Source organism: Bombus huntii, chromosome 12 (assembly GCF_024542735.1).
Source record: "Bombus huntii isolate Logan2020A chromosome 12, iyBomHunt1.1, whole genome shotgun sequence".
Taxonomy (NCBI): Eukaryota; Metazoa; Arthropoda; class Insecta; order Hymenoptera; family Apidae; genus Bombus; species Bombus huntii.
The window spans coordinates 6,553,836-6,581,430 of record NC_066249.1 but is presented as its reverse complement, the minus strand read 5'-3'; the positions used below and the strand labels follow the sequence as shown (position 1 = coordinate 6,581,430).

The window sequence follows — 27,595 nt, the reverse complement described above, 5'->3', positions numbered from 1 at the left end:
ACAACATCCATTTTTGTATCATAGATAGGAAGTGATAATGAATGTACGATTATTTGAAGTAAAAAGAATTAAATTTATGTTATGTGGATAATTCATTCCATTCTGTACAACATAACCATTTTCGCTGATATACTAAAAGATTTGTTCGTATCTGTTGATTTCATTTATTGAGGAGAGTATAACTTTTAAACTTACCATTTCATATTGCAAGTAGCCTACTTCTTTTCGAAGTCGATAATTAATTTCACGCGACATTAAATTCACACTGAATTCTCGTTTGTATTTTACGTAAGTAAATTTCTATCGTCACTTCAAATTTTCAAACGTTCGAGAACCGTTACTATTATATTTTGCTCACTTGACACGGAGGCAGCACCTACCGCTTCGATTGCGTAGACATCTGGTAGACAATACTACACCTTCTTGAACTGCTTAGTATGCATTTCAAAGGTTATGTTCATTAGTACAGTTTGTAAACAGTAGTAAAGTAGTAAAGATTACTGTAATGAAAAAATTAAATACTCATTGACAATGGAAACGGGTCAAATAAAATGATACATGTTTTATTTTATGTTTAAAAATTTGATTATTGCACATTGTTATTGCATATAAAAAGCAATAATAAATTTTATACGGATTCATGTGATACGAAATTTTATCAAAATGTATTTAAAATTTGTGATTACTTTTTGCATTTTTCATTTAACTTATGCATGGGAGGTTCGTATTCCAATCTAATTTTATAATATTTTCTAAAGTATCATTGTCGAATGCGAAAACCTAACCTTTACAGATACCGGACAACTTCGCTAAGACGGGACATTCAAATAACTGGGCAGTATTAGTCGATACTTCAAGATTTTGGTTTAATTATCGACATGTGGCAAACGTGTTATCTATTTATAGGAGCGTCAAACGCTTGGGCATACCAGATTCTCAAATTATTTTGATGATAGCAGACGACATGGCATGCAACCCAAGGAATCCTAGTCCTGCTACTGTCTTTAATAACATTAAGCAACATATTAATGTTTATGGAGACGATGTAGAAGTAGATTACAGAGGTTATGAAGTTACTGTAGAAAATTTTGTGAGATTATTAACTGGGCGGTTAGCACCAGAAACACCAAGATCCAAGAAACTGTTAACAGACGAAGGTTCTAATATTTTGATTTATCTTACTGGTCATGGCGGAAATGGATTCTTGAAATTCCAAGATTCGGAAGAAATTACTAGTAAAGAACTTGGAGATGCATTGGAGCAAATGTGGCAGAAAAGAAGATACCATGAAATTTTGTTCATTGTTGATACTTGCCAAGCAAGTTCAATGTATGAGAAGTTTTATTCTCCAAACATTCTAGCAGTTGCTTCTAGTTTAGTGGGAGAAGATTCGCTTTCTGTGAGTAATTGAAGTTATTTTCTAATTATTAACCCTTTCCTGTACCATTTAGTTCGACGAAACAGACCAGACTGATGCTCGTAAACAGGAACTAACATTCAGTCACGATCGTAACGGGCAAAAAAAAAACAGTCCGTGAGCTCGGTTTGTTATGTTTACGTTTGGCCTAAATATCTGGTCGCGAGTCAGACTCGCGATATTCATGTTTGGGCCAAAATCTTCATCGCGAGTCTGACTCGCTAAAATACGGCAAGGGGTTAATATGGTTTTAGCTGAATATTATTAATATCTTCCATCTTTTTACAGCATCACTTGGATCCTGCCATTGGTGTTTACATTATAGATAGATACACATATTATGCATTGGATTTTCTGGAAAAAGTAGAACCTTTTAGTTCCAAAACTTTGGGAGAATTTGTAAGTTATATATTATATAAAAAGCAATTTTTACTGCACGAATAAACTAACGTATCTTTATCTTTCTAGCTCAGAGTTTGTCCAAAGCATTATTGTTTGTCAACAGTTGGAGTAAGAAAAGATTTATTTAGAAGGGACCCTGATAAAGTACCAGTTACAGATTTCTTTGGATCTTTAAGGCCTATAGAATTAACCACGAATATAATGAACGTTTTACCCGTGAAAACAAATAAAACGAAAGCTATCGAGCCGGAAAGGAAGTATTCTTACGTCGCACAATTTCCAGACGTATCCAAATTTACGTGATTGATAGAAATAAATACGAATTTCTTTAAAAAATGACGTTTGCTTTCTAAATATTTAATTAAAAAAAGAAAAAAAACGTAAAATAATAAAATATGTAATGTTAATAAAAGAACGTATTTCCTGATATGCTTTGTCTCATTTTTGCATCACTATCGCAAGCATATTGAGCAAATCATACATTTATATTATACTTTATAACTATATTCTTATCGTCTTAGAAGCATTAAACGAGGTACGTGATTCTGAAAAAAGTCAATAAAGTCCATGAGAGATAGCAGATACTAAGCGTACCACACTGTTATTATATCAATTTCAGAGTAAGATTTAAAATAATTCTCCATGAAAAGTATTTAATGACTCCAAAATTTGCGAGTATTGCTACATTTTACATATTTACATTAGTTTTATGTACTATGAACAAGATAAATGGAAATCTGTGTAATTATATACTTCAACTATATAGAAGTCGCACATATGTACATATGTATGTATAAATGTGGTATCAGCGCTGTCAACGGCAGTTAGCAGAACGTGCTTGATAGCATCGTACGAGAACTTTAATCGACCTAAGTGTATACAAAAGTAATTTGGAACATCGTTAAAATTTTTCAACTATTGCGATTTTTTTTTAAAGTTAGTATTTTCGTTCTATTTACTGTTACATTTGATAATAAAAGTAGAAAATTTCAAAATTTATGTTGAAGATAAATAAATTTGATTTTTATATTTTTTTATTCATAATTTTGTACGTAAACTTCGATTGTTTGTTTTTTCTCCGTTTTATGTAAATCGTTAATATAATATGATGCACCCAGAATCAAAAGAACGTAAGTGACATTTGTTTGATATCTAGTAAATCGCATTTAAAAGTTATGAGCGTTAGAAAATATAATGTATCTGTGAAAATTAAATTATATTTATTGCTTGACGTATATTAGATATTATATACGCAAATTTTCAATGAATTCTGTTTTTCAGTTTATGAATTATCAAATATGAAGAAAACAACCTTATTGCACATTTATCCTTTCGACATCAACAATATTTTGACAAAAAAAAAGGTGAAACATAAAACGAAATATTCTAAAAATGCATTTATTGTAAATACAAATAAAATAGTTTTAAATATTATACGTATATTAAGTTTATCCTTACGATCGTCTCGTACTCGACAACCCATCTCGACAAGAAATAGTCCATAACATTCTATTGATTCTAAGTGCCTTATATATATTATCGTAATATTTTGTTTATTCCTTTAATTTTTTATATATAGATATTTAGCTGTTTGCAATTAATTAATAATTTCTTTTAATAAATCTTCTATGAATAGTGTTTTGAATATAATCTTTCTTTATGTAACATCACAGAACGTTTCAGTGTGTGTTTCAGCACAATAAAATGTATGTGTTTTCCTAATAATTTTTCGGAATCAGGTGCACCTCATCGATTTTATTGACCTTGAACTATGTCGTCAAGATCATAATTCTTAATAACTTTTCCCTATACATGCTACCGCCGCACGGACTTAGTTTCCAAAATATTCACAAAGAATTTCAACAGAATTTAGATTACATTTTTTATTCTGAAGTGGGTAGCCCGATTTTTATACGGACCAACCCAAACTTAACTCATCGATGCTAATTATCTCTAATATAAATGAAAAAAAATAAATCCTTGAGTTATAATAGGTTGGGCTAGATCAACATTTGGCCGCTTCGAGAAGGTCGGTAACGCAAGACTTAATTATTATTTCATTCGATTTTGAGGGAAAGTACCATTTATTATTATTAATATACATTACCGTAAATACTTTTGTACATGATTCAGAGACTAAGAGCATACGAGCTTATCACCAACTACGTTGTACAAGAGGGGCATGTATATATTTTGTATACATTACTTTGATCGAACGAAGGTCAAAATAGAGTGCAACTATATATTAATAGACCAGATATTAATAGATTCATTGAAAATTATTTCACGCTGGCATCGCCGACCGTCTGGTCGGATACTAATTTAGCTTAAGTCATAACGCATTAATTTCTCTTTTTCATTAATGCAATATTAAAAATAGTTATCTCTTGCATCAATGAGTTAAGTTTACGTTGGCCACTATAACAATGCGGCTACTTGCTCCAGAATAGAGTATAATCTAAATTCTGTTGAAGCTTTTTGTGAATATTTAGGAAACTAAGGCCGAGTGACGGTAGCACGTGCAGGGAGCAGTTGTTCAAAATGACGACCTTAACAGCATACTTCAAGGTCATAGAAATCGACGAGGTGCACCTGTTTTATCATATCTACAAAGTTATGAATTTACTACATGCATACTTATTTTTGTTTTTAGATGTATTTCTTGAGGACGTTGATACTAATCATCGCAGTCTTCACATTATCGTTCGCGTTTAAGTTAAATGGAAAATATATAGGAGTTTATGATATGAAGGACGTATTAAACCACAGCAGACAACAATCACCTAAAGATCCTGCAATTAATTCTTTCCCAACCGAACCAGTCCCTCCACTGATTCCAATTTGCGTGAAAAAAGGATATTTCAGAGATCCATTCAATTGCAAGAAAGTTTATTATTGTACACATTCGAAAGCAGTTCCAACGGCTTTCTATTGTGAAGATGACTTGGTATTTAACATCTATACTAATTATTGTGATTATCCACAAAATGTGATCTGTTGATCGAATATCTAGGTATAACGTTCGAAATGTTTCTATTGATTCTAGTATATTGTTTTGAGAATTGTAAATGATCTGTTACCTTCGTGTTAGTATTAACATCTATTTATATTGTCGTTTATGGTAAATTATCGTTGCGTCCATTGTAATAACTAAAATATCATAAAATGCATTCTTATAGGATATATTATGTATGTATAAAATGTTACTTGATTTGCTTGTCTGATACGAACGTAAGTTTGAAATTATAGAAGGAGATGTAAATAAAATAGAAAAAAGTTCAACAATCACGTAATTATAAAAAGGGTTTAAAATAAAACGAGACTTGAGACGTTTTATAAATTAAATTATTTAAAATATTCTTCGATGTTTATAGAAGTGAAAACTCAACGAATACAATGAATCATGATTTTATTTGTTATATAATAATATCTACAATAAAAATACCACATCGTTTGAAAAACAATTTTCGTTACAATTATATAGTAATTTTATATAATAATATAATATTTAGGTTTTCGTTCCAAATAAGATGTAGCGATGAACATACACCTCGCAGTGGGAGTGAGAAAATACATTTTTTTTGTTGCAAATTCCACATTGATTTCTTCACTCAGTGTTATTTTTTTTTCTTTTTCATCTTTTTTTTTTGCAATACGTAACGAACACACTCGAAACGGCACCACGACGTATCGTTTTCTTATTATCGCGTTTCCTCTCGCTTATTTCTCATTCGTATCTAGTGATTCTCCAGATGAAAAGATACACTTCTTTCAGCAACCGTGATAGAAGGAAATCGCTTCGAGTGTCTCGTTCCTATCGTTTTCTTTTTTTTTTCTAGTTTTTGTCTGTTTTTTAAATATTTCGCGTCGCGAGTACGCTGGCCCGCCTTCTCCGCCATTTTTTCTGTTTTTTTTGTTTGTTTGTTTCTTTTGTTTTCATTTAGCGAGATTTATAGAAATATTGGACTAGAGTAATCCAACCTTTTCCTATCTCTTTCTTGTAACGCGAACATCCGCCCGCCTAATTTTTGTTTAACTACACTTAGTTAATAGTACCGTAATGTCATCTCAATATATATCATTGTATTAGTTGTCATAATATATAGAAAATACATATAACAATTATTTAAATGACTCACAATCAATCATTTGTTAGAATGTATATATATGTGTATACATACGTGTAGATATGTATACATATATAGATACACGCATACACACATGTATACATACATATATTTATATATATTTATTTATTTATATATATATTTATATTTATTCATTTATTTATAATATTTATATTTATATTTATATTAATCGGTGTGTTAATTTTACATGATATTTTTTTTACACTCGTCGTAGAGAGAGAGGAAAAGGATGCCGAGGAAGGATTCTGCGAAAGGAGGAGGGGAAGGAAGTATCTTTGAAAGGATTAGGAAAGGGCTAGGATCAGGTAATTAATAGATCTTTCATACATTTACATTGTCCTCATCGTACTACTATTTTAAAGTGAAACTCCTCAGGGCTTAGCCGATATCTTACAAACATTTCACTTTTTATTTTGTCTATCTTGTACTGTTGTACGTATCCTAGCTCTTTTACGAACTGTTTTTTTTTTTTTTCGACATACCGTTTTGTCAGGCGCGGAGCAGATGGAATTTTTCGTTACTCCATTCCTCTCTCATATTTAATATCTCGCAATGTCTATCCAATGTCTTTTTAACCTTTACAAACGAACCTCTGCCTCTCGTGCTCCGAACACCGGGCGCTTTGCTCTTTCTCTCCTCTCAAATTGTCTTTGATGTTTTCGTTAACGAGGCATATAAACATTTACTCGTCTATATATATCTAACATATTCGTGTATCGATACTTAGGTAAATTTTCGCTTCCTCTGCCGATTTCTATTTCATTCTGTAATCGAAGTTTCAACCACGGCCGCTTCGACTCGATCTTTCAGCTGGCGCGTTTTCGAAATATTTCTTTCGCGTACACCTGCTCCTATATGGTATAAAAGGACGATAGGGCGACGTTTCATTTCTCTTACGTTATTTTCACTTTTGTAAAGGAGTCACAATCACGAAAATCGTCAAGCAATAATAACATTGATAACTACTCACGATTCAATGTGTTTTATCAGCTGATTACTTTAGCAATTTCACTCTCTGTTCAATTCTATCGTTCAATGCTTGAAACAATCTCTGGCAAACCGCTTTCCATGATTTGCACGAAGACACCGCGTCCAATCGAATGACGTAATTTGAACGATGTGACATTTAGAAACTTTAGAATCGGCACGCGATACGAAGTTGGGCAATTCGCTTATTGTACGAAGCAGGTCTTTTGAGACTGATTTTTGTGTCTACAAACAATTTTACACGCTATTGTACGTGACGAAAAAATCGTTAAAATTTCGCCGAAATATCTACATACATTCGTCTACCGTCTCTGTAAATGGTGTCGAATTCTTTAACATTAAAACATTCTCAAAACATCGTTATGTTTCTCCTCCTTTATTATCCATATTGAGCGGAAAGGTATTGCTGTGTGGTTTCTCGTCAAGAAGAATCCTGTCTTTTGATATGTCAGACGTCTAGCTGGCTCTCATTCTCTCACTCTCACACTCTCTGCTTTTGATTTTTTCTTTCTTATCCTTTATTTCCATCGAATCGCAGGGGACCAATAAGCTTCGACTCTAATCTTTCGCACGAATGTCAGTGTTTCTTGTTTCATACAAACTTGTTTCATTTGAACTCAATTATAATTGTAAAATATTTTGCACTTTCGTAATTATTTGAAACTTTCTACGCGTAATGAAAGTTCACGTCCAGGATTATTTGTACATATAATTCGAAGATTATCTGTTGCAATTTCGAGAAGAGTGGTGAACTTTTAATTTAGCAAACTAGGGCTGGTCGTATCGGAATAGAGCCGCGATTTATACATCTGCCATTCGGTAGAAAGATCAAAGTAAAACACTGATCGACCTCTGTTGACTTTTCCGTGTGCACTTGCGAATGCAAACGAATAACATCGATAAACGTGTTTGCTATGTACACACACAAAGAGCACCGACAAGAAATATGCGATAAATAAATACAACAATTATCCTAAAGAATGTCCAGTCCTATTATTCGATTAACGTGATGGCTTTTTACTTTAATTTTCCGTTCCATTAAGCACGAACAGCTTAATAAAGTTTTGCAAAGCGAAAACTATCGATGATTGTTACGAATTTTTTTTATATTTTCATCCTATTAAAAATCGTTCGATTCCCATTCACACGGTATTGGTGTTACAAATTTTCCATTATCAATCAACGAATGAAAAAATCACGTGCTTCCCATCTGTCCACGTCAATGACGACCTTTGATTAACGCTTTCGCTTTACAACGTCGCTTAAAAATACGAACAAAATTATTCGACGAACAATCCTATCGGGAGTATGGTTAAACGTCCCGATGATCGATACTCGTATCTGAATCTGTGCATTTTGATTTGGAGCTTCAGCCACGGTTACTGTGTACACTGTATAATATATGTATATCCTTCACATAAATAGTAGCTAGAACGCAGCGAAGCGCGAGCGAGGATGCGTCGATCTCTTCTCCAAAGTCGAAAAATTCTCCTTGGATCGACACAAACCGCGCTTTCCTCGCGGAACTATGCACTCGAGAGTCCAATAATCATGGATAATTGTTCTCCGAAAAGCACTTTTGATATCATTCAATAATTTCCATCGTTTACTTCTCTGATCCTTTCCTCTTTATGCAACCTTCTTCGTACTTCGACAAATTGTTTTCCATTTTGATTGTCAATTTTGATTCTTCAATATTTTCTTTGAAAGATCTTCGAATCTCGAGCGCAGTCTGTATCCTACGCGACGTCGCTTCGATCTCTTACGCGTCTAAATTGAAACACACGAGTCGTGGAATTCATGAGGAGTATCGGAGGGGCGGGGGAGGGGGGGGGGGGGGGTTGGATCGAGAGGATCGAAAGGATTTCGTGCACCTTCTTGCACACCGTTGCTCACGACACATATAAAATCCAGACTCTTTATACAGTATATTATTGCATACTACACGTTCGTCGCTCGCGGGCTACGATTCACCACATTTGCACTAACACATTTGCGCTAAAACGTACTATAACGCGTACGTAGAGACGAGTGGAAAAGGAACGAGAGTCGATTCAGCCTCGACGACGTAACTTATTGGGAGGAACGGAAGATTCACGGAACGACATACCCGAGAATTTTTCCTAATTTTATCGCAGCAGTGTTTCTTTCCTCTTTTTGATTTACTACACCGACTGAGATGATGCGTCTTTTGATTACAACGACGATATTTGGCACGGTATTTATTGTTAAGCGTTACGATCTCATTTCTCAAATAATTTCGCGTTTCTGTTTGATCTTCGTTGTTTTTGATTTTTCGCACAGTGCAAATAGTTTCTTGCTTCTTTATAGAGAACTTTGGCGAGGTATCAGCGAAAGAAATTTTGAAACATTTCTCGTACCAGTTTTGATAACCGTCAAAAATGAATATTTTGATTAGAACAGATACCTTTCATTGCTATAATAGTCACTCAACGAAATAGGAATTTAAAATTTGAAAATTTATTTTTGATATTTGCGTTTAACGTACTGACTTCGGATATTAATGTTTAGCTGGCAGAATACGATCGCAAATGAAATTTGATGACAATTTGCTTTTAATAAAATAATTTACTTATACAGATATTCCCGTACGTATAAGCGTGTATATTTTTCTAATAGCGACTGACATAGCGACAAGGTTAAACATTTTACAATAATTCGATTGCGATAAAATCTTTGATACTTTATCAGAATATATCAAATAAAATTTTTCTATTGTAAACTTAGGTACCGGCTTAGAATTCTATACATCGCGATGCACTCCAAATAAATAAATTATTCTGTGTCGATTTTGATAAAGACATCGTCTTCATCTTCAAGCCTTTCAGAATCCATCGCAGTTACAGAAATTATCATCGAAGACACAATACTCTGTTGTTCATGGTTAGACTAGACATCGAACCATTGCTTCGTGATCTTTTTACAAGTTCCGAGTCGTTTCGTTTTCTCCAAACCATGCTCCGATTATTAAAGATCGAATTTTGTTTAATTCTATCTAACTTTCGGTTTCGCCACTGGCGATAATTACCGGATCATAATCTTAAATCTATTCAAAAGAACGTAAACGTTAAAAAATATTTCGTATTCTCTCGAGTAAAATTGAAATTCTTCTAAAACATGCGAGTCGCGAAGACGCTGCGAAACGACTGTTGACTGTTCGTTTCTCGACTTTTCCTTAAGAATTTTTCCAACCTACTATTCCTATTATACAATCGTCCTCGGTATCGAAGCTCGTAAAATAAGCCAATGCCTACAAGAGTTTTAAGAGGAAGAAGAAAACTCTTCGCAAGATCGACGTACTATGTAACAAGCGGATACGAAGATACGTTATAACATACTTCGAGAAAACTCTTTATTGGCACGTGATTCAATTTGATTCTCCAATTCGACATACGCTATCGTTTAAAAATCTTATTCTTTTTTCCTTTTACACTTAAAAAACGTCTAAATTACTCATCCATTCAACCAATAAAAAGTAGCGTGCATCGTATCCGCTTTCTCTAGGAATTAAGTACACTCGTATCTATCTAAAGAATGAGAAAATATAAGAAAGAGGGACGAGGGGAGAGTATAGGGCTACAGATGGCAAATAGGCGCAATTATTTCGGCTTCTTACGAATTAATACTTTCCATACATTTCATTCATACACAGGGACACAGCACGCGCGTATTTAAGGACTAACTAACAAAGGATTGTCTGCTTAAAGGGGTTTCTCATCCGATTCAATGCATCCATGAGGCAGCAATCGCCGTTACACTTTCTATGAAACGTCCTCGAATTTCATTCGAACGCTCTCGTATAATTCGTTTCCCTCGTTACGTACTAATATCGTCGCAGAACGATTTGTTCTTTCTCCTGGAGAAAGAAATATTAAACACGATTCCGTTTAAGCGCGTCATGAATGCAGAACTCCCTCGGCCACGACACATTTGCTATCTACCGAGATCTACTATGTACATCAATTCCTTTTAGACATAGCTAATATTTCGTTCCTCGTCATAGTTAAAAAGATTATTACATTAAGTATAGAGTCGCCGGTAAGAAACGGCGTACGTACGTGCACGCGCAATCGGAACACTCGCTGCATTTCCTTCCCTAGTTCTTTTCTTTTGCTTTGTTCTCGCATCTCTTTTCTTTCTTTCGTATTTCCCGTATAACACACGGTATACACATATACATACATACACACGATGACGCAACACTCGTATTCCATTCTGCTCTGACACCTTCGCCGTCTATCGCAACACCAAACGATTTTTGCTACGAATGAAAATGTCCACATTTTATTTCTTTATTTGCTTCTTTTATTTAGTTTAGTCGCCGTTTCCTTTTCATTTCTGCTAACCGAGGATTTGGCATGGGATGGGCCCAGAGTGCACTGCGGCACAAGTGATTCTATCTTCTAAGCCTAACAACAGCTCGATGATCAATTTCGTCGTCGAGTTTTCCATCCCTTTCCCTCTTCTTACTTCCGTTCGCGAAATCAGCTGCCAACGCGATACGATATCCGACACTCGCCTCGCTTCTGGCCAACTTTCGTGGAAACGCTCGCGGTATTAAACAGCGTTAAAAGCATAGCTTTTATCTCAAGCGTTAGAAGGAAGATTTTAGCTAATCGAGGGAGTCGGTCGAGGTTTCTGAGTATGTCGACGAAACTTCGAGCGTCTCTTGCATGATAACGTGATATCATATTAACGTTTAAACTAAATTTCTATTGTATATCTCGCTGAATAAATTTGACAAGAGAATCATACGAAATAATCATTTTGATAGAGGTAAGGCTTAGTGCAGAATGGATTAACTCGAAGACTTGTTTGGAGCAATTAACTCTTTCGCTAACATAGGCACATACGCTACGAAGGGTAAAAAATTCCGACAACGAAGACACGTTGCAGAGTTAACGACATTTCGCTATTCGTAAACTTGAGATCAATTTTTTTTCAGGCAGTGGAAGTAGAGAGAAACTGAGCAATCAAAACGAACGTTTTTCTCTTCATTACGCATAATCAGACGGAAGAAACGTAAAACTAGATTCTTATGCACGATGGCAATACCTCCGTGCTTTGGCACATCGTTACGATACGTCAGAATTAATAAAACATTGTTACGAATCTTTTTTCCCAGTAAAACACTCGGAGCAATGAAAACAAGTATCGAAGAGAAACGTCGCTGTAAAACGCGGACGATTGTGCGTTTTGATTATTCGATTACTCGAATATACTTTCTATTCCATCTTTTAAATACTGTGCGTTTTTGTATTATAAAAAATACCAATCCGCATTTCAGAAATTGTCTTGTTTCTTTGCTCTTTCTACGATCGTTAAAATCGTTATGAAAGTTATTATTGATAAAATCGACGAGTCGTTAAATCTGCAATGAAATTACCGAAATTAACGTGACTGAAATTACTCGAGGAGCAGATATAGCACGGAGCAACGATCATTTAAGATCGTATAAAAAGAGGAGAAAAAGTGTATTCTTATCCTATCGAAGAACACGCTTCACTTTTCCTTCGAACTGATATCAAAAACCTTTGATTTCGTTCTCCCGTTCTTTTTGCTTCTCCTCGGTGTCTCTTTCTCTCGTTCGTTCTCTCGTTTTCTCACTTCCTCTAATATCATAGTTAAAAATCAATGATTAGTTACCAGAACACAAGGCACTTGGCTTACACATCGTACATATTTTTATTCTTTTTTCTTCATTCTTTTTTAATTTCTTTCGTTAGTCGCTTGCTTTTGGTGTAGCTCGGTGTTGGGATAGCTTGCGCAGGACGCACCGCATACACGAGACGAACGACGCGAGACATCGATTATGTTCATTATAATCGAGAAGCAGCTGACTCGATTCACTACCGCTAGTTACTATTTACAATGTGTTTACAATTGAAAAATATTGTTATAATATATCTATTCCACACTGAAAGTACCAACATTTTTTTGTTTATTAAATCGAGTTTCGTAAGACGTCAATAGCGAATAAATTAATCGACTGATAAATTAATGAGATATTTTAGGTGTTTAAAATTAAGTAATTGTAACTTGACGAATAATAAAAACAGAATCGAATATATCGAAGTAAATTGAAAAAGTCATAGAAAAATATAATGATAGAATAATCATCTGTATTACGTTTCGTTGCTCCTTAAGTTATACACAATAACTCACGGAAAATTAAATATCCTTCTTCCTTAGGAATCCTTTTAATTCGCTACGCGTATGTAAGATTATTTCTGTAACAATTTTAATTAGAAACAATGGTAGTAAGTCGTAACTCCAAAGAACATTTACATCATATAAAAAATTCTGTATACTATTTACCATACTAATATTTCGTTCCTCCTCGTACGAAAGTTTTCGAATAGATGCACGAATAACGATTAGCTACGGTCTTTTCTCGAGAAATGTACATTCAAATGAAGTTCCATTTAGCGCTACATCACATCGATTCGTCTACTAACCGCTAAATTAGCAACAATGACGTTAATATCGACTAAAATCGTTCATTTCGCGTCTCGTCGTCGGTTGCAGAGTGCCTTGCGACGTATGATGGAAATAACACGCAGCAATTACTCACAATATCAATAGAAGAAAATAGTCCATATGTATGTATATATATACATATATATCGCCACATACATATATATATATACTACGTGTGCAATGCAGTTTTAATATATATTATATACATATATTACGTATATATACCATATATTATATATTATACATATAACATATATCTAATATATAATATATATATACATATATTTATTTATTTCATATATCCATTGCTCATCATCCATATCCATTTATAAACGACGGTTAGATTATACATTACATCTGAGTATTAAAACATCATTTCTTTCTTTCTCTTTCACGCTTGTCTTGAATCTCCCGCAGCGGTATTATTCCACGGTTATACCGATCTTTTTTAATACTCTGGTGCACTCGTGAGCCAGGGTTTTCGGTAAGTTTTGCTCAATATCATCGAAAGGACAAACATCCGGATCGGTCGATCGAGGAAAAACTGAAGTTTCGTTCAGCTAATCCGTGAACAATTTCGTCGACTCATCTCGAGACACGTGAATCGTGGAATTTCTGCAACAGGCGGATCGGTGTTTCAAATTCGATCGATCGATCGTGCTTCAATAGTGCAGTCGAACTTCGATCGCGATTGGTTCACGTGCAATGATCGAAAACTGAACCAATTTTGTCAAGAATTTGATGTATAAGTTGATCGACGGTTCGACGATTGCCTTGTAAAGGATCGACGATCGTTTCACTGCAAAATGTCGTTGCAAATATATCGAAGTATATCGATAAGGATTTAAACGAACACGATCGCGACAAGTCGACTCACAATTTGCCAAGATCGTTTTCCTGTACATTCGATGACTCTGTTGGGAGTTTTACATTGTTGAAAAAACTGAACAACCGAAGCAAGCAACTGCTTCCCTCGTTTTCCAAAAATCTTCCCGTTCCATCTGTGTTTCCTTTTATCGCGTACCGAAGTCCCATCGCTCACGATTCCGAAGCGCGAGCTGTTGTTTCCTTTTTACTCTTCCCCTTTTCTATTTTAGTTTGTTTCATTTGAACGAACAACATCGAGATTTAAACCGCGACCTATCGCAAAGCGCGTGGTCGCTGCCTACTCCCTGCACATAATCGGCGCCCATATATATATAAATATATATATATATACGAATATATATATTTATACATGTATAAGTATTTATATATACAAATATATATATATATAAGTATATATATCCCCACATATCTATATAATAATTAATAATAATTAATAGTTAATAATAATAATATCGCCCTTTCATATCCAATATGTATATATATATATGTGTATATTAAATAAAATCGTATGTACGCAATATAATGTATAATCACTAGACCAATGTATATTAGTATCGCTCTTCGAACGTAATACTGATGCATAGAAGCTCGTCACTCCGGCTAAGCCTAACTAACACACATCAACGTGTTTATCTCATCGTTTCTCCCGTCATCGATGGAATCCTTCTTTCTGCTCTCAGTTTGCGTCGATGCTTTGGCCGGACCTTGAGCTCCTCGATTTTTGTCGACTGACGTTAAAAACAGAAACGTGCGCGTCTATAAACTCTCGTTGATCCATCTCTTTATAAGCTTGTTTAAATATTCACAATTCGCGCAAGGGCGTCGTAGCACCTCGGTCAAAGACTTCGTTAAAACTTCGTTAAAACGACGAAAAGCAAGCGGTTACATCGTGGCTATCGACAGACTAAAGAGGTATTATAACTAACACAGTGATCGATTCGAAATTTTCACGAGGCCATGCGTAACTGGACAAAATCGACGCTCCTCCGGTTTTCGTTTATTTAAAGGATCGACGAAGAGTCACAGACGCGCGCATTCGGTTTCAGAGGATCAGCTGCGACGTTTGTGCCGTCTTTGTTGGCCGAAGACCAATGTGGTGGAGTCGCGTGTCGAGGGGTTTTCATGCCTCCTATGGGGTCTTTCGTTCCTCTGTCCTCGTAGATCGGAGAGGAAAGTTAGTTTAATAGGCCTTCGAATCGATTTTCCATCGTTTTCGTCGACGACTCGGTACCACATCGCGCTTCAAATTGACTGAACTGTGTGTAAATGTGTGGAAAGCCACGCTATCGTTTCTCATGAGCTGATTGCATAGTATAGAATGTGGAACTGCGTGAAAGCGCAGTCAAAAAGAAATCGTTCAAATGGAAGAATTTATAGAATTAGTCCAACTAGTCTATACTATATTAATGAGAAATTTGACGAAGAAAGGTTGAAAAGCAATGTTTAAGTTTATTTAGATACTTGATAAGTAAGGGTAGTAAAAATGTTGCTCACGAGGGACGATCACGAGACGTTTCGTCTGCAAATCCCTTAAAGTGGAATCCCTCACTCGGCCAGCTGTAGTTAGCGCATACGTCATCTAACACAATTAATAATATATTGTCCATATTGCTTATGGCACCAACTTTTGAGCGATATCATTGCAAATTTTTGTTCTTTCTTTCTTTGTTTATTTGTTGTAGAGTTACGAGAGGTTCGTCTGCGCTTTTCCCGGCGTAGCCTCAAAATCGGCTTCCTCGATATTCTTTCTTTCACGCGAGTTTTGAGCAAAAGACAATACAAGAGTCGGAGAGAGAACGGTGTTTTTTTTCCTTTTCCTTCTTTTCTTTTTATCGTTTCGTTTAAAAGACTAACCGTGACGAGGATATTTTAATGTATACAGCTACACCTTACAGGTAAGAACTAGTTGAGCAGAGAAGTGGAAAAAACAACGACAGCGCGGACACGCGTCCACACCGATATTGCTACCGAGCACACGTTTCTTCTTTCACTCTATCGTAATAATTATTGCGATAATAACCGTGCGATAAAAATGTCCGTGTCACATGAATACTCTGGACCGTGCAGTTCTCACGCTCTCTATATATTCGCGATATTTTCACGACAGCAAAAAGGGATCAAAGATAAGGGCTGTCTAGAACAAGGGATCTTTGAACATGAAATCGAAAGATTGTTCGTATCGGACGAACGAAAATCGAATAATCGAAGGGTTCGAAAAATCGAACGAATCTAATCTCACAAAGTTGTCAGGCAAAAAAGACAGAGAGACGACGATGGTTTTGTCTGAACGAGATCAAAGATTCCCAATGCCTCGTGTTCTACGAATTTATTTCTTTCCCTTTTGTTTCTTTTTTTCTATTTCTCTCTTCTCTTATTTTTTTTTTCTTGTTCCGTTATCTTCGTGCATTTAGGATCGAATCGATCAGTTCTCATGTGAAACGCGACATTACGTATCCGTGGCTCACCTACAGCTGACCATGCTTCGAATACATTTAAAAACACTATTAACAATACATTTCGTTTTTTGTTTCTCCGTCGTAGTAAAAGTTATAATAGAGAATAGTATTAACATCAAATAGAAGAGTATAAAGAACCATGCTGGCGTATAGAGATAGATATTAAAGTAGGTAATAGGTAAGAGGACGATAGATTACGATATCAATATAATCCAATAAATAACTTTTCACTTGTTTAAGAGTAGTTTTTTTTTCTTGCATAAACGATGATGATCATTTAGTAGACTTTTTTTTCATTTTAATACAGTATTTTGAGCACATTCCTCAGGTGTATAACCACGCTACACTTTCTTCGCCGAGTTGTACCAATATATTTCGCAACGTCACCTCGCCATTCCTACGATTTGATTTATCGACGATATGAGACATATCTTTTTCTTTTCGCAGACATACGAGTTATGGTGTGTTAATAAATTATTAAATAAAATTCGACTAATGAAAATCAATCACATTCACGATGAACAATGGTAACGATAGACTCGAAGACACTACGTTGCCTTGGTCTGCTTAATGATTTAAATTAACTACAAATATAATATATATTAAAATATCGTTAAATAATTTTGTACTTCGTCGAAGTTTCAAAATTAATCAGCGCATTGTGAAATAATTTAAACTATACATTTTTTTTTTAACACTTAGATAAATATAATCGATAACGTCTAGTACGATATTAAATAAATTGCGTAACAATTTCGTGCTCGATAAAAATTAAACAAAACTTTTCAGGTCGTGTTTAAATAAGATTTTTGCTCAAAATCAATTTCACTCGGTCTGGATAGTCACATAGAATTAAATATAATAAAATTAATCTCCGAATTCGAATCTGCTACGCTTTTCGTTCGGCTGTACGATTTTGCCGGTAGAAACAAAAATTTCATACGATGAACGTAATCCGTTTCGTCGTCAATCTATCTCCATTCACTCGATGTTATCCACTAACTCGACTAATGGCAGTACAATATCGGTACAACTCACTAATTGATGGCACGGGTCCGCCTATGTACAAATATGTAATACCATATACCACATACCATTTAAATACATCACATATTTATCATTTTTTTTTGTTATATATATATTCTCCATATAGATATATATATATATCATTCTTTTTTTCTGTGACGTGGAGGGACTCGTTTGTACAATTCATGCATATATTCGTTACTGTTTCATTGCTTCGTTTTATCGTACCTTTCCTCAAAATTCTGAGTAATCAGCCTCCAGAATTGCCTCTTGCGTTTACATTTGCCAAACAAATCCAGAGAGTGTGGCCAAGCTTGGAACTTTCTCGTTACAGGAGAAAGAACGTAGAATAATTACATTTTATTAAGTACACATAATCTTACCCAAGAAGGCTGATTAAAAGCTAACTAAATTTTAAGTACATAATCACTTTGTTTTTTCTTAAATTCGTAACGCAATTTAATAAGAATTATTTAACTACGAAATTATCGAAATAATTAATTCGGTTGTGTTTTAACAACTAACGATCGTGATCTCTGGATTTGATCTCGCTGCTGTGTAATAATTCCAACACTTTCTTCTTCTTTTCCCTTTCCTCGACTTCTTCTTTCTTTCTTTCTATTTTTTTTTTTTTTTAATCACTAACTACGTCGTGTTTCACCTCGAATCGATTCTAAATCTGATTAAGAGTTAGATTACGTACATATAATAAGAATTACATTAGTAGAAACGTAGTTTCTGTAACAAGTGTATTGTCTTAAATGATATGTCTGCTAATTTTGTTGCATTTCGACTTATGAGCCGGACCTGCGGTCGGGATTCACATATATAACACTTTTACACCTTAAATGAACTTATGTTTAAATACTCGAATCACCTAGGATCTTAGTTAGTATAGTTAATTATAGATTTCTAGGATTACGCATCTTATTCGACTTATTTCTTTTTCTTTCTTTCTCTCTCTCTCTCTCTCTTCCTTTCCTTCTTTACTGGAGGCCGTTCACTCAGAGTTTACAAAATCGTGTGTTCTTCTATGGTCGTAAAAGAGGTATACCCATGGGCCGTAAGTATCCGTGATATTCGCGATTTAAGATTCGAAAATAAGTACACGCGTCGAACGTTTGAACGATAAAATACTGCTTCGATTTATTTATTCTTCATTGCTATCAAATGTGGTCAACGTGATAAAAATATTTCTCTCAAACGAAAACGATCCGTTCGTTGCGTGTCTGTGGAACGATATTTAGGTATCTAGGAAACAAGGATTCGTTATTTATCAGCGGTTTTCTCTTTTTCGAGAGATGATTTTCTTTCTTTAAATAGATAGAACGGTGCCCTTGGCCATACGCCTTTTTTTTTCTCTTTTTTTTCTTTTTCTATCGATACGCAATTCTTGTCTGTAAATGAACGAATGGTGCGTGGCCGGAACGTTTGTCGTTTGAACAGCGCGTTACACATTTCTTTCTTGATTTCATTTTCGTCGGTGGATCAGGGGGTTGAGAAGGGTTGGAAAGGGAAAACATGGAAGAAACACAAGACACACACGCATAAAGGACAGACGATTCTCTCGTAAGCTTAAAATCCAACGAATCTGCTCGAATGCGGAACGTCAAACGGAAGTATCTCTCCTTTCTCCTAGATCTTTCTCTCCTTCTGTTTCGAAACGTGTTTGTACGTTGTTTGTAACGATATTCTTTCCTCGCGTATTTTTCAGACTAAAAAAAGCAACATTGGAAAATGTCAAGCCATCCTTTCTTTCATTCACTTTTCTCTTCCTTTCTCCCCTTTTGTTTTCGTTTAAAACTTGGCAGATTCTTTAAAAGCATCCTCAGTCACTTGCATCTCTTTTTTTCGCTTTTTTCCCCTTTTTACACGTGAAAAGTTTAAAAAGTTAAAATGTATATCGTGGTTTTTTAATTCCTTTTAATGGTAAAAGTTAATAAGAAGAAGAGTGTTAACAATAACAATATCTTTAAAGGTAGAATTAGAGCAGCTACGATCGGCGGACAAATCTGAACGACAATCTCTCGAGTGACGTCGACCAATGGATACACATGTATACGTTTTAGCGTTCACACGTATCGTGAAACGTAGCTCGAGTACGTGTCAACGCCACGTGTAGCTTTTCTCGTATATTTGTTTCTCGTATATCTTTGCTTGTAAAATTTCGCCGGGAACGATGTTCCTATATATACATTTAAAACAAGCAAACAACGTAATACAACGTAACTAAAAACAAGCAACATATCGAATTTCTGCCGTTCAGGCCGAATTTCGTACGCCGACGTAAATATTAATTAAACGATATAATTGCTAAATAATCGCTAACGTAACTATTCTTTAATTAAATTACATTTGTACTACCTATCGGATAAAGTTTCGAAACATAAAGGGCGAGACAACGCATTGTCAACACCGCGGTAACAATTTATAAAATTAACGCAAACGATCATTTAAGGCACCTTACATACAGGAACATCGTTGAATTCCGTTAAAACGAAAGGATAAAAATTTGCGAAACTTGTATCCAGGCGATTCACCGTCATTGGCTCGAGGGTCTCGCCTCGTAGTCCCTAGTAAGGTAGAAAATCAAGCCAAGTATATATACTTTATTTATAATATAGATCCCTCCTAAAACAACCTAAAACCTATAACCTACGTATTTTTTTTTTGCGTTAAAATTCATTCGAATTGTACATACAGACACTGACGTTTAGAATTATGTACAGACATGTACACGAATTATGTACACATAGAGTGGTGATCTAACGCGATCATTATTAGTCGAATAATAATCCGTCTGTTTCTTCTTTCTTTTTCTTATCTCTTACTTTTTCTTTTGTTCGCATCTCGATTTATTTAAATAAACGCTCTCTGCCACGTGTCTGCGTTCGATGCGTGTATATATAATGTATTCATGGCTGTATGTATAATTAATTTATGTTACAGTTCGATCGCGATCGCACGATCGATCGCGGCCCGAAGTGAAACTTGAACAACGTGTCTCTCTTTCTTAATCTTTTTTTTTTTTCTTCTATAGAGGACTATATCTCGCCTAGGCTACGAGTCATCTTCAAATTACATCGATCTGTTTATACATATGTATAATATGTATATATATATATAATATATATTAAAATTTATTCTGACAAATATAGTTAATATATATATTATATATATTAAGTAACAGAGGTAACAAAAATCTTGGGGAGCTTCAACAAATCTACGAACGTTTTCTCTTGACGATTGATCGCTTTACTTATCGACATTTAAATACGCTAAATGTAAATTTAAACTAAGTAGAACTAGAGCGAACGTGCAACAAGTCGTATTAATTTTAGAAGGACGGGATGTGCTCGCGAACCGTTTATAAGATCGTTACCTTTCGTGCGTTTTTAAAAACAAGATCAATTTTAGATCAAGTTCATCTTATATTACACTACGTTCATGTTATATTTAACCAATTAGCTTTACACTTCGATTTAGACCTTTCTTTATTCTAATCGTCTTGTTTTCCATTCGAATCTCGTTGAAAAATATCCGAAAGAAAAGATTCTTCTAATCGCAGGTTAAACGATTCGATTCGTAAGCCGATCTCGTCTACGATAAACCAAAAAAAAAAAAGAAAATAAAAGAAGTAATGAAGAGTAGATAGTGAAGAAAAGACGATTAAAATTAATCTAAAATGTTTAAAAAATGACAAAGAGGCAACAGGTAACAGTTAATGTCTTGTGGCACAATCCTGGGAACATTTCACGTGCATATAGCCATAATAGGTACATCGAAAACTGCGAATAATCGTTCAACGCGTTACATCGCACTGAATCGTGGCTAATTCCCTTATCCTGACTCATCCAGTCAGGTTTTAACCTCTGCTAGATTGCTACTTTAAAAAAAAAAAAAAAAAGAAAAAAAGAAAATACTTAAAAACACCAGCCAGTGTGTCGCTCGTGTAGGACACGATCTTTCCTGTAGGCCATTTGGTTCGTCGATGACGTTTTCACGCGTCTCCAACATCCTCTTTTGTTAATCGACAAAACGAAAATGATCGATAAAACAGACGGAAAGCTTGCACGTTCGATTATTATCCCATAGACAAATCCAACCGATCGCTGTTGACCGCTGCCGTTGCTGGACCGTCGCGATGTTTCGTCCATCCCTCGTTTGACACGAAATGGGGGACTTCCGTTACCCTGTCTCCTCGTTGAACAGAGCTTCGACTACGACTGCGAAGTATAACACCCACGCGATATCTCTATCCTCGTTTCGTCATTTTCAGTATCTAGATTCTTTTTCAAAAATTAAAATTTCCATTCTGATCGTACTTATGCCATTTGTTTTTGCTTCTAACGGTTTCTTTCGAAGTCTGTTGTTACTAACAAAGGATAGAGGTACCTCGGGATAGTTTCATCCTCCGATGCACGTGTTCCGCACCTATGTGTGACCGCGTACGTATAACTTATGGTATGGCTGGTCTGGTAGAGAACACGCGTCATTTCGTTTCGCTCAAGTCCATAGCGCGTACAAGAGGTATTTCTCGTTTTCTTTATTTCATCTGTTTCTTTCTTTTCATTGTTCTTGGAACTATATTATCTATCATATGGAAGTGTCCGTTTCTCATTTATAACTCGCCTAGAACGTCAGTTAACGTTTTGCCTCTGTGTAGGAGGTTTCGAGACACGACTCTCTCTCTCTCTCTTTCTTTCTCTGTAGATTGACACTGGAGTCACTGACTTTTTACCCGTTTTCGTCGTGCCATCGACGATCCTTCGACGATCGTGATTTATTGTTTTCTAGTTTTAGTTTCTCTTAGTAGTGCCTGCCTATTAACGTAGCGCGACCGTAAAATACTTTCCTACCGTACCGTTACAGCCTTCGTTAAGGTAACTTTAGTTGAACCGGCTGGGCATCGTCCTATGGTGGTCTGAGCCGGGTTGGGTTGTGCCATAAATGCGCTTGATTCTGAGCGCCGGTGTCACTATTGCTGGGAGGCAGTTGTTGCTGATTGAAGTCTTGGGCCTGCGATGAAACGCTGCTTGATTGTTGTTGTTGCTGCTGCTGCTGTTGCTGCTGCGATTGTTGTTGCTGTGGTTGTTGCTGCTGACGTTGTTGTTGGGATTGCTGCACCTTCGATTGCTGCTGTGCAGGCCTTTTAGATTCCTGTCCCGTTGAATCGGGCGAGGGTACCGGCCTGTGAGATTTCATGTGTGCGCTTCTGCTTTTCACTTTGTTGAAAACTCTGCAAAGACAAATTGAACGATCGCGTTAGTTCAATCGACGATTTACTATAGGAATTAAGTTTGAAGGGATTAGACTGTAGATAGGTAAATATAAACACGATGCCTGGGATCGGTACATAACACACAGACTATGCGAATGAAAGAAATTGAAGCTATTGAGACGTGGGTAACATTAATAGTATCGTATCGAAAGGGGATCTTTCATTTTGTTTTTGTAATCTTCTTTTTCTTTGACAAATTGGTGTACAATTTCGATGATTTTGAGTATTTGTAATTCTTGTCGAACGTATTTTCAACGACGTGTTCGGTATTCATGACGATCGTGACGACAACGATGTATGAACATTGAGCTAATTAATGACAGATCATGCGTATGATGCGCTGCAACATTAATTATCGATTCCATGGTAATGCAAGCATTCTAAATATTTATTGCCGGAATTATTCACCTTGACGTGCGACGTGTAACCGTATTGGAACGATTGCAATTCAAATGAACGAGATCGAAATGCTGGTTTAACAGAGAAAGGAATGTAAGTGACAGCAACGTAAACGTAATTTAATGAGGCGAATAACAAATTTATAAAAAAATTATATCGAGCAAGGAGATACGGATGTACAATATTTTTTCACAGTGCATTTCCGTACGATGGAAAAGAAAAAGAAAGAAAATTTGATTTACGTATCATAGTCGTATATGCTGTTACGTATCGTTAGAAATTTTCCACTATTTTCTCTACTTTATATGTACATCGACGCTTTTGTAACATTTTTGCAATATTTTGCAACATTGCAATTCAATTCTAGATTTAAAACGTATACGGTTCAGGCAGATACATCGATTTCATTATGCACTTATGCACAGAGCGTTGCAAGCAGATTTTGAAACAAATTAATAAATCTCAAGACAAAAGGAATTAAAAGTAGAGGACAGAGACGATTAACAATGCCGTTTTAATAAATTTGCCGCAAGATACCTATGATTGTTGAAAAGATACGTACCAAGCAATTTATTTGAGTATATTATACAGAGAATAATGCGTTTTCATTGAACATATCAAACTTGCTGCAATAGCATATTGCATAATTATTGTCCTACGTTAATATATAGTAAGTAAAACACCTATTAAAAAGCGGCATTAACAGTATCTAGCAGCAAGTAGGATACAAGTATCGTAATGAGTTTTTTTTGTGAAAATATGTTTGTAGTACAGAGTGCTAATGAATACCAAGGATATCTTTGGCTTCTTCAAATCATCTTTCGATCAACTTCTATTTTCTAAACACTTATTTCGCAACTTTAACGACATAACAATTTTTCAAAAACCGTTCAATCCAAGAATTCACTCTAAATCCCAAAGATTCTTTTTCCTGTAAATAATAAATCTAATCTCTCTCTCTTTTAATTATTTAATTATAATATTAAGTGACATCCCTTATAGAACTACTATTAATAAAATATCCCTGTTATTCGCGAACTCTCCGTTGAGTATACGACACGTAACCGAAATTCGAATCTACAAAAACGAGCACTGAGAAACGCTACGTGGTTGGAGATAAAAAAAAAGAAGGGAAGAAGACGAGATAATTTAATGCAGGAAGGCTCTCTTTCTTTCTCGGCCTGTTTCTCTCGCCCTCTAAAAAGAAGCAAAGGTGTTCTCTATAGTTGTGCTTGCGCCGATACTTGCCGCTCGTAACCCGTCGTGTTAATTAATTCGCTTGTGTCAGTGGCTAGCCGTTGGTCATTTTATTCGAAATGGACTTAATTTTTTGTTTAGATTAGAGATTGGAGACTTACTTCCCGCAAATCTTGCAGGGGTAGTGAAGTGGGGTGGGCACGGGTAGTTGTTGCTCAGAACTAGTGTGAGTTTGTGAGTTGGTGTTGACTGTGGCGTGGCCGGTATTGCCGGTTTGGGCGGTTTGGGTGCTTCCGGCCATCGTTACTGTTACACTTCCGCTAAAGCTCTGACAACACAAAGAAACACAAAGCCAAAATAAACAACACAAACAAACAACAACACGTACGACGACGACGACGACGATGACGACGACGACGACGACGGACAGAGATAAGTAAACGCACAAAACGTGTTTGGTTTTAACGCAACGCACAACGCGCTCGTACCTTGTGAGAAGAAAGCGTGAGAGAAAAGTAGAAACGACAGGTCCAACAACAAGTCACATGCGACACTTAAACGTTCACGCGTTATCTACGCGTGTCGAGTGGTCACGCGCTGTACGTACAAATCGAATACGAATCGATCATTGTGAATTTTTGTAGATTTTCGGTCACATATTATGTATCCGAGTTACATCTTTCAAATTTCCAGTATTTTCAGGTATTTTCTTTTAATAAAAATGCCGTTTTTAAAAATATGCTATTTAGCTTAGTAACAATATTTGCTATAAATAATACGTTAATAATAATTTAGGAGTACATTTGAACGATTCGTATTCAATACTCGACGAGTAGTTAGTTTAATAATTAATAATTAAAAAAAAAAATAGAAAAATAATACAAGTTTCATGAAAGATACATTTAATAGTCTCGATAATCGTCTAGACATTTAACGATCGATCTATGCTTGTTGTTAAAAAAAAAAGATATACATATATAAAAGAATATTAAAATGCTCGATATTGTATCATATATTCCTAATCAAAAAGAAGCGGTGACATTAAGTTATATTCAGCAGCTAACAAACTCTGTTACTCTAATACTTTATTTATTAAAATCGTAAAATTTGTTATCGTTTGGAGTTACTCGGTTTCATTGTATCAAATAAAGCTTGTAGGTAAAAGATAGAATACATAGAGGGTGATATAAAGTAACGGTACTCACATCGGGGCAGTCGTATGCGAATAATCTCAGCTCTCCGTCGCTAGTGGTCAGAGTAGCCGAGTTTTCTCTCTCGTTTGTCTGTAACTGAAGAACAAGTTCTACGTGAAACGAAAAATCAAACTCCATACAGATAAATACAAATATCACAATATTTAGAAACACGATAATTAAACAGTCTTCGATCCTTATAGGATATAAGTATAAGGATAATTTTCTATACTTTAAAACCACATTAATATTACAAGTGAATTCTTTGTCTGTATACTTAAATATCCCTTAAAAGCATAAGCATCCGTGATTTAACGATAATGTTATTCGAATCTCGATTGAACTTACCAGAGTGCGGTGAAGAACAGATTTGTCTTCGCTGAAGTCCATCTCCGTGACCGACGCGATGGCGTCGCGAAGCTCCCTGGTGTCCTTGTAATCCTTGCTCTCTGTCTTAATCTTTGGTTTACCGTGACGAACACGCAGTCTCCTGTATTCGTCCGGGCACAGCCTCTTCCACAGATAATAGAATTGCACGCATTGTTTCGCGGACTTGCCACCCACGTCTCGCGAGATCGCAGAGAAGTCCTTGTTGTACTTCAACAGGCCCTGGTAGAATGCGTCCATTTCCTGCGACGTCCATCGGTCGGTCTCGTGGCACTCGTAACTCAGCAACGGATGTTCCGCTGGCAACGGAGGCGTCGGTCTCATCAGCTTTAACATTGCTTCCTAGAAACGAACAACGAACCACGTTGATACTATTAATGAAAGAATTTAATAAAAGAGAGACATCGAGAAGATGAGAAATCCTAGCTTTCTGTATTTGGAAAAGTTTCATAATAAGAGTATTACGAAGTTGAGATAAGTTTATGAAAATGACTAAATAGAAGTTAAACAGTTCAAATAAAATAAAATAGTTACGTATTAGTAATGTTAGAGAATGTGCTGATTTCTGTGCATGCAAGAGAATAAATGATAATGAAATATGGAAATACAAAGATGTATTAAAGATGATGATATTTCTTTGCTTTAGAACAGGAAGATATAAATCTATTCGATACTGGTTGTGAGTTAATTGAAATGTTTCAAACCATAACAAAAAGCGAACGATCAGACGTTCAATTTGATATAATTTGGGGCTATATGTAATTGATGAGAAACTTGAAAACGAAGGAAAATATAAAGTATGGAATATAGACAATGAGAGTGATTTCGTATGTACATAGAAGATAGCAGAGGCAGAATAGCACAGATCGAGTTCAAGGGAAAGATATCATTTTTTAATAATCCTGGATATTTCATGTATTTTGTATAAACAACCCCAATGGATAAAATTACGAAATGTATGCAATATGTGAAAATTAAGACACCGGTTATATACAATTTTGTTAACCTTTTTGTCTTCAACTACAACAATACATTGCTCAAAATTATATCAAGAGAAAAAGAAAAGCGAAAAGGGATGGTATAGGAATTTTAAGGATGGTGGAAATGGAATAAAGGAATTAAACTGAAAGAATCGTACATGAATATTTCCTTTGCACATGTGCAGCAGATGAAGCGCGTATTCTTTGTTCCTTCCTCCACCTGGTACCGCAGCGCAGCATGCAAATTGTAGGTACATTTCCACTGCAAAAACAAAAGTTTTTTGCTTCAGATACAAATTCGTTCGCGCGGAAACAACGCATTCTCTGGCGTGA

At 35.5% G+C, this 27,595-nt stretch overlaps 2 protein-coding genes across 8 annotated transcripts in view; one reads left to right on the top strand and one right to left on the bottom strand.

Annotated features, from left to right (window-relative positions):
* Window positions 1-423: 423 nt before the first annotated feature.
* LOC126871806 (putative GPI-anchor transamidase) lies at window positions 424-2,246 on the top strand. The gene is made up of 4 exons (XM_050631062.1): window positions 424-720; window positions 794-1,399; window positions 1,706-1,816; window positions 1,886-2,246. Exons 1-4 carry the CDS (start codon window positions 664-666, stop codon window positions 2,120-2,122), a joined length of 1,011 nt encoding a protein of 336 aa, XP_050487019.1. The 5' UTR covers window positions 424-663; the 3' UTR covers window positions 2,123-2,246.
* A 2,965-nt stretch (window positions 2,247-5,211) lies between these two features.
* The window catches only part of LOC126871786 (uncharacterized), a 585,120-nt gene continuing 562,736 nt past the window's right edge, over window positions 5,212-27,595 (bottom strand). For 6 of the 7 annotated variants that reach the window (XM_050630990.1, XM_050630993.1, XM_050630991.1 and 3 more), the window contains 5 exons: window positions 27,421-27,524; window positions 26,244-26,624; window positions 25,908-25,991; window positions 24,864-25,030; window positions 5,212-23,064 (listed from right to left, as the gene is read on the bottom strand). In XM_050630990.1, the coding sequence (XP_050486947.1) occupies window positions 22,740-23,064; window positions 24,864-25,030; window positions 25,908-25,991; window positions 26,244-26,624; window positions 27,421-27,524 (1,061 nt within the window). In that variant the 3' untranslated portion in view covers window positions 5,212-22,739. The remainder of the gene's footprint in view (window positions 23,065-24,863; window positions 25,031-25,907; window positions 25,992-26,243; window positions 26,625-27,420; window positions 27,525-27,595) is intronic. The other variant, XM_050630996.1, reaches the window with a different exon arrangement.

Bases quoted from the DNA above. Each gene is read 5' to 3' on its own strand.
- LOC126871806 (XM_050631062.1), top strand. From the start codon at position 664: ATGTATTTAAAATTTGTGATTACTTTTTGCATTTTTCATTTAACTTAT. The intron at 721-793 runs GTTCGTATTCCA...TAACCTTTACAG, and splicing joins ATTTAACTTATGCATGGGAG to ATACCGGACAACTTCGCTAA. The intron at 1,817-1,885 runs GTAAGTTATATA...TTATCTTTCTAG, and splicing joins CCAAAACTTTGGGAGAATTT to CTCAGAGTTTGTCCAAAGCA.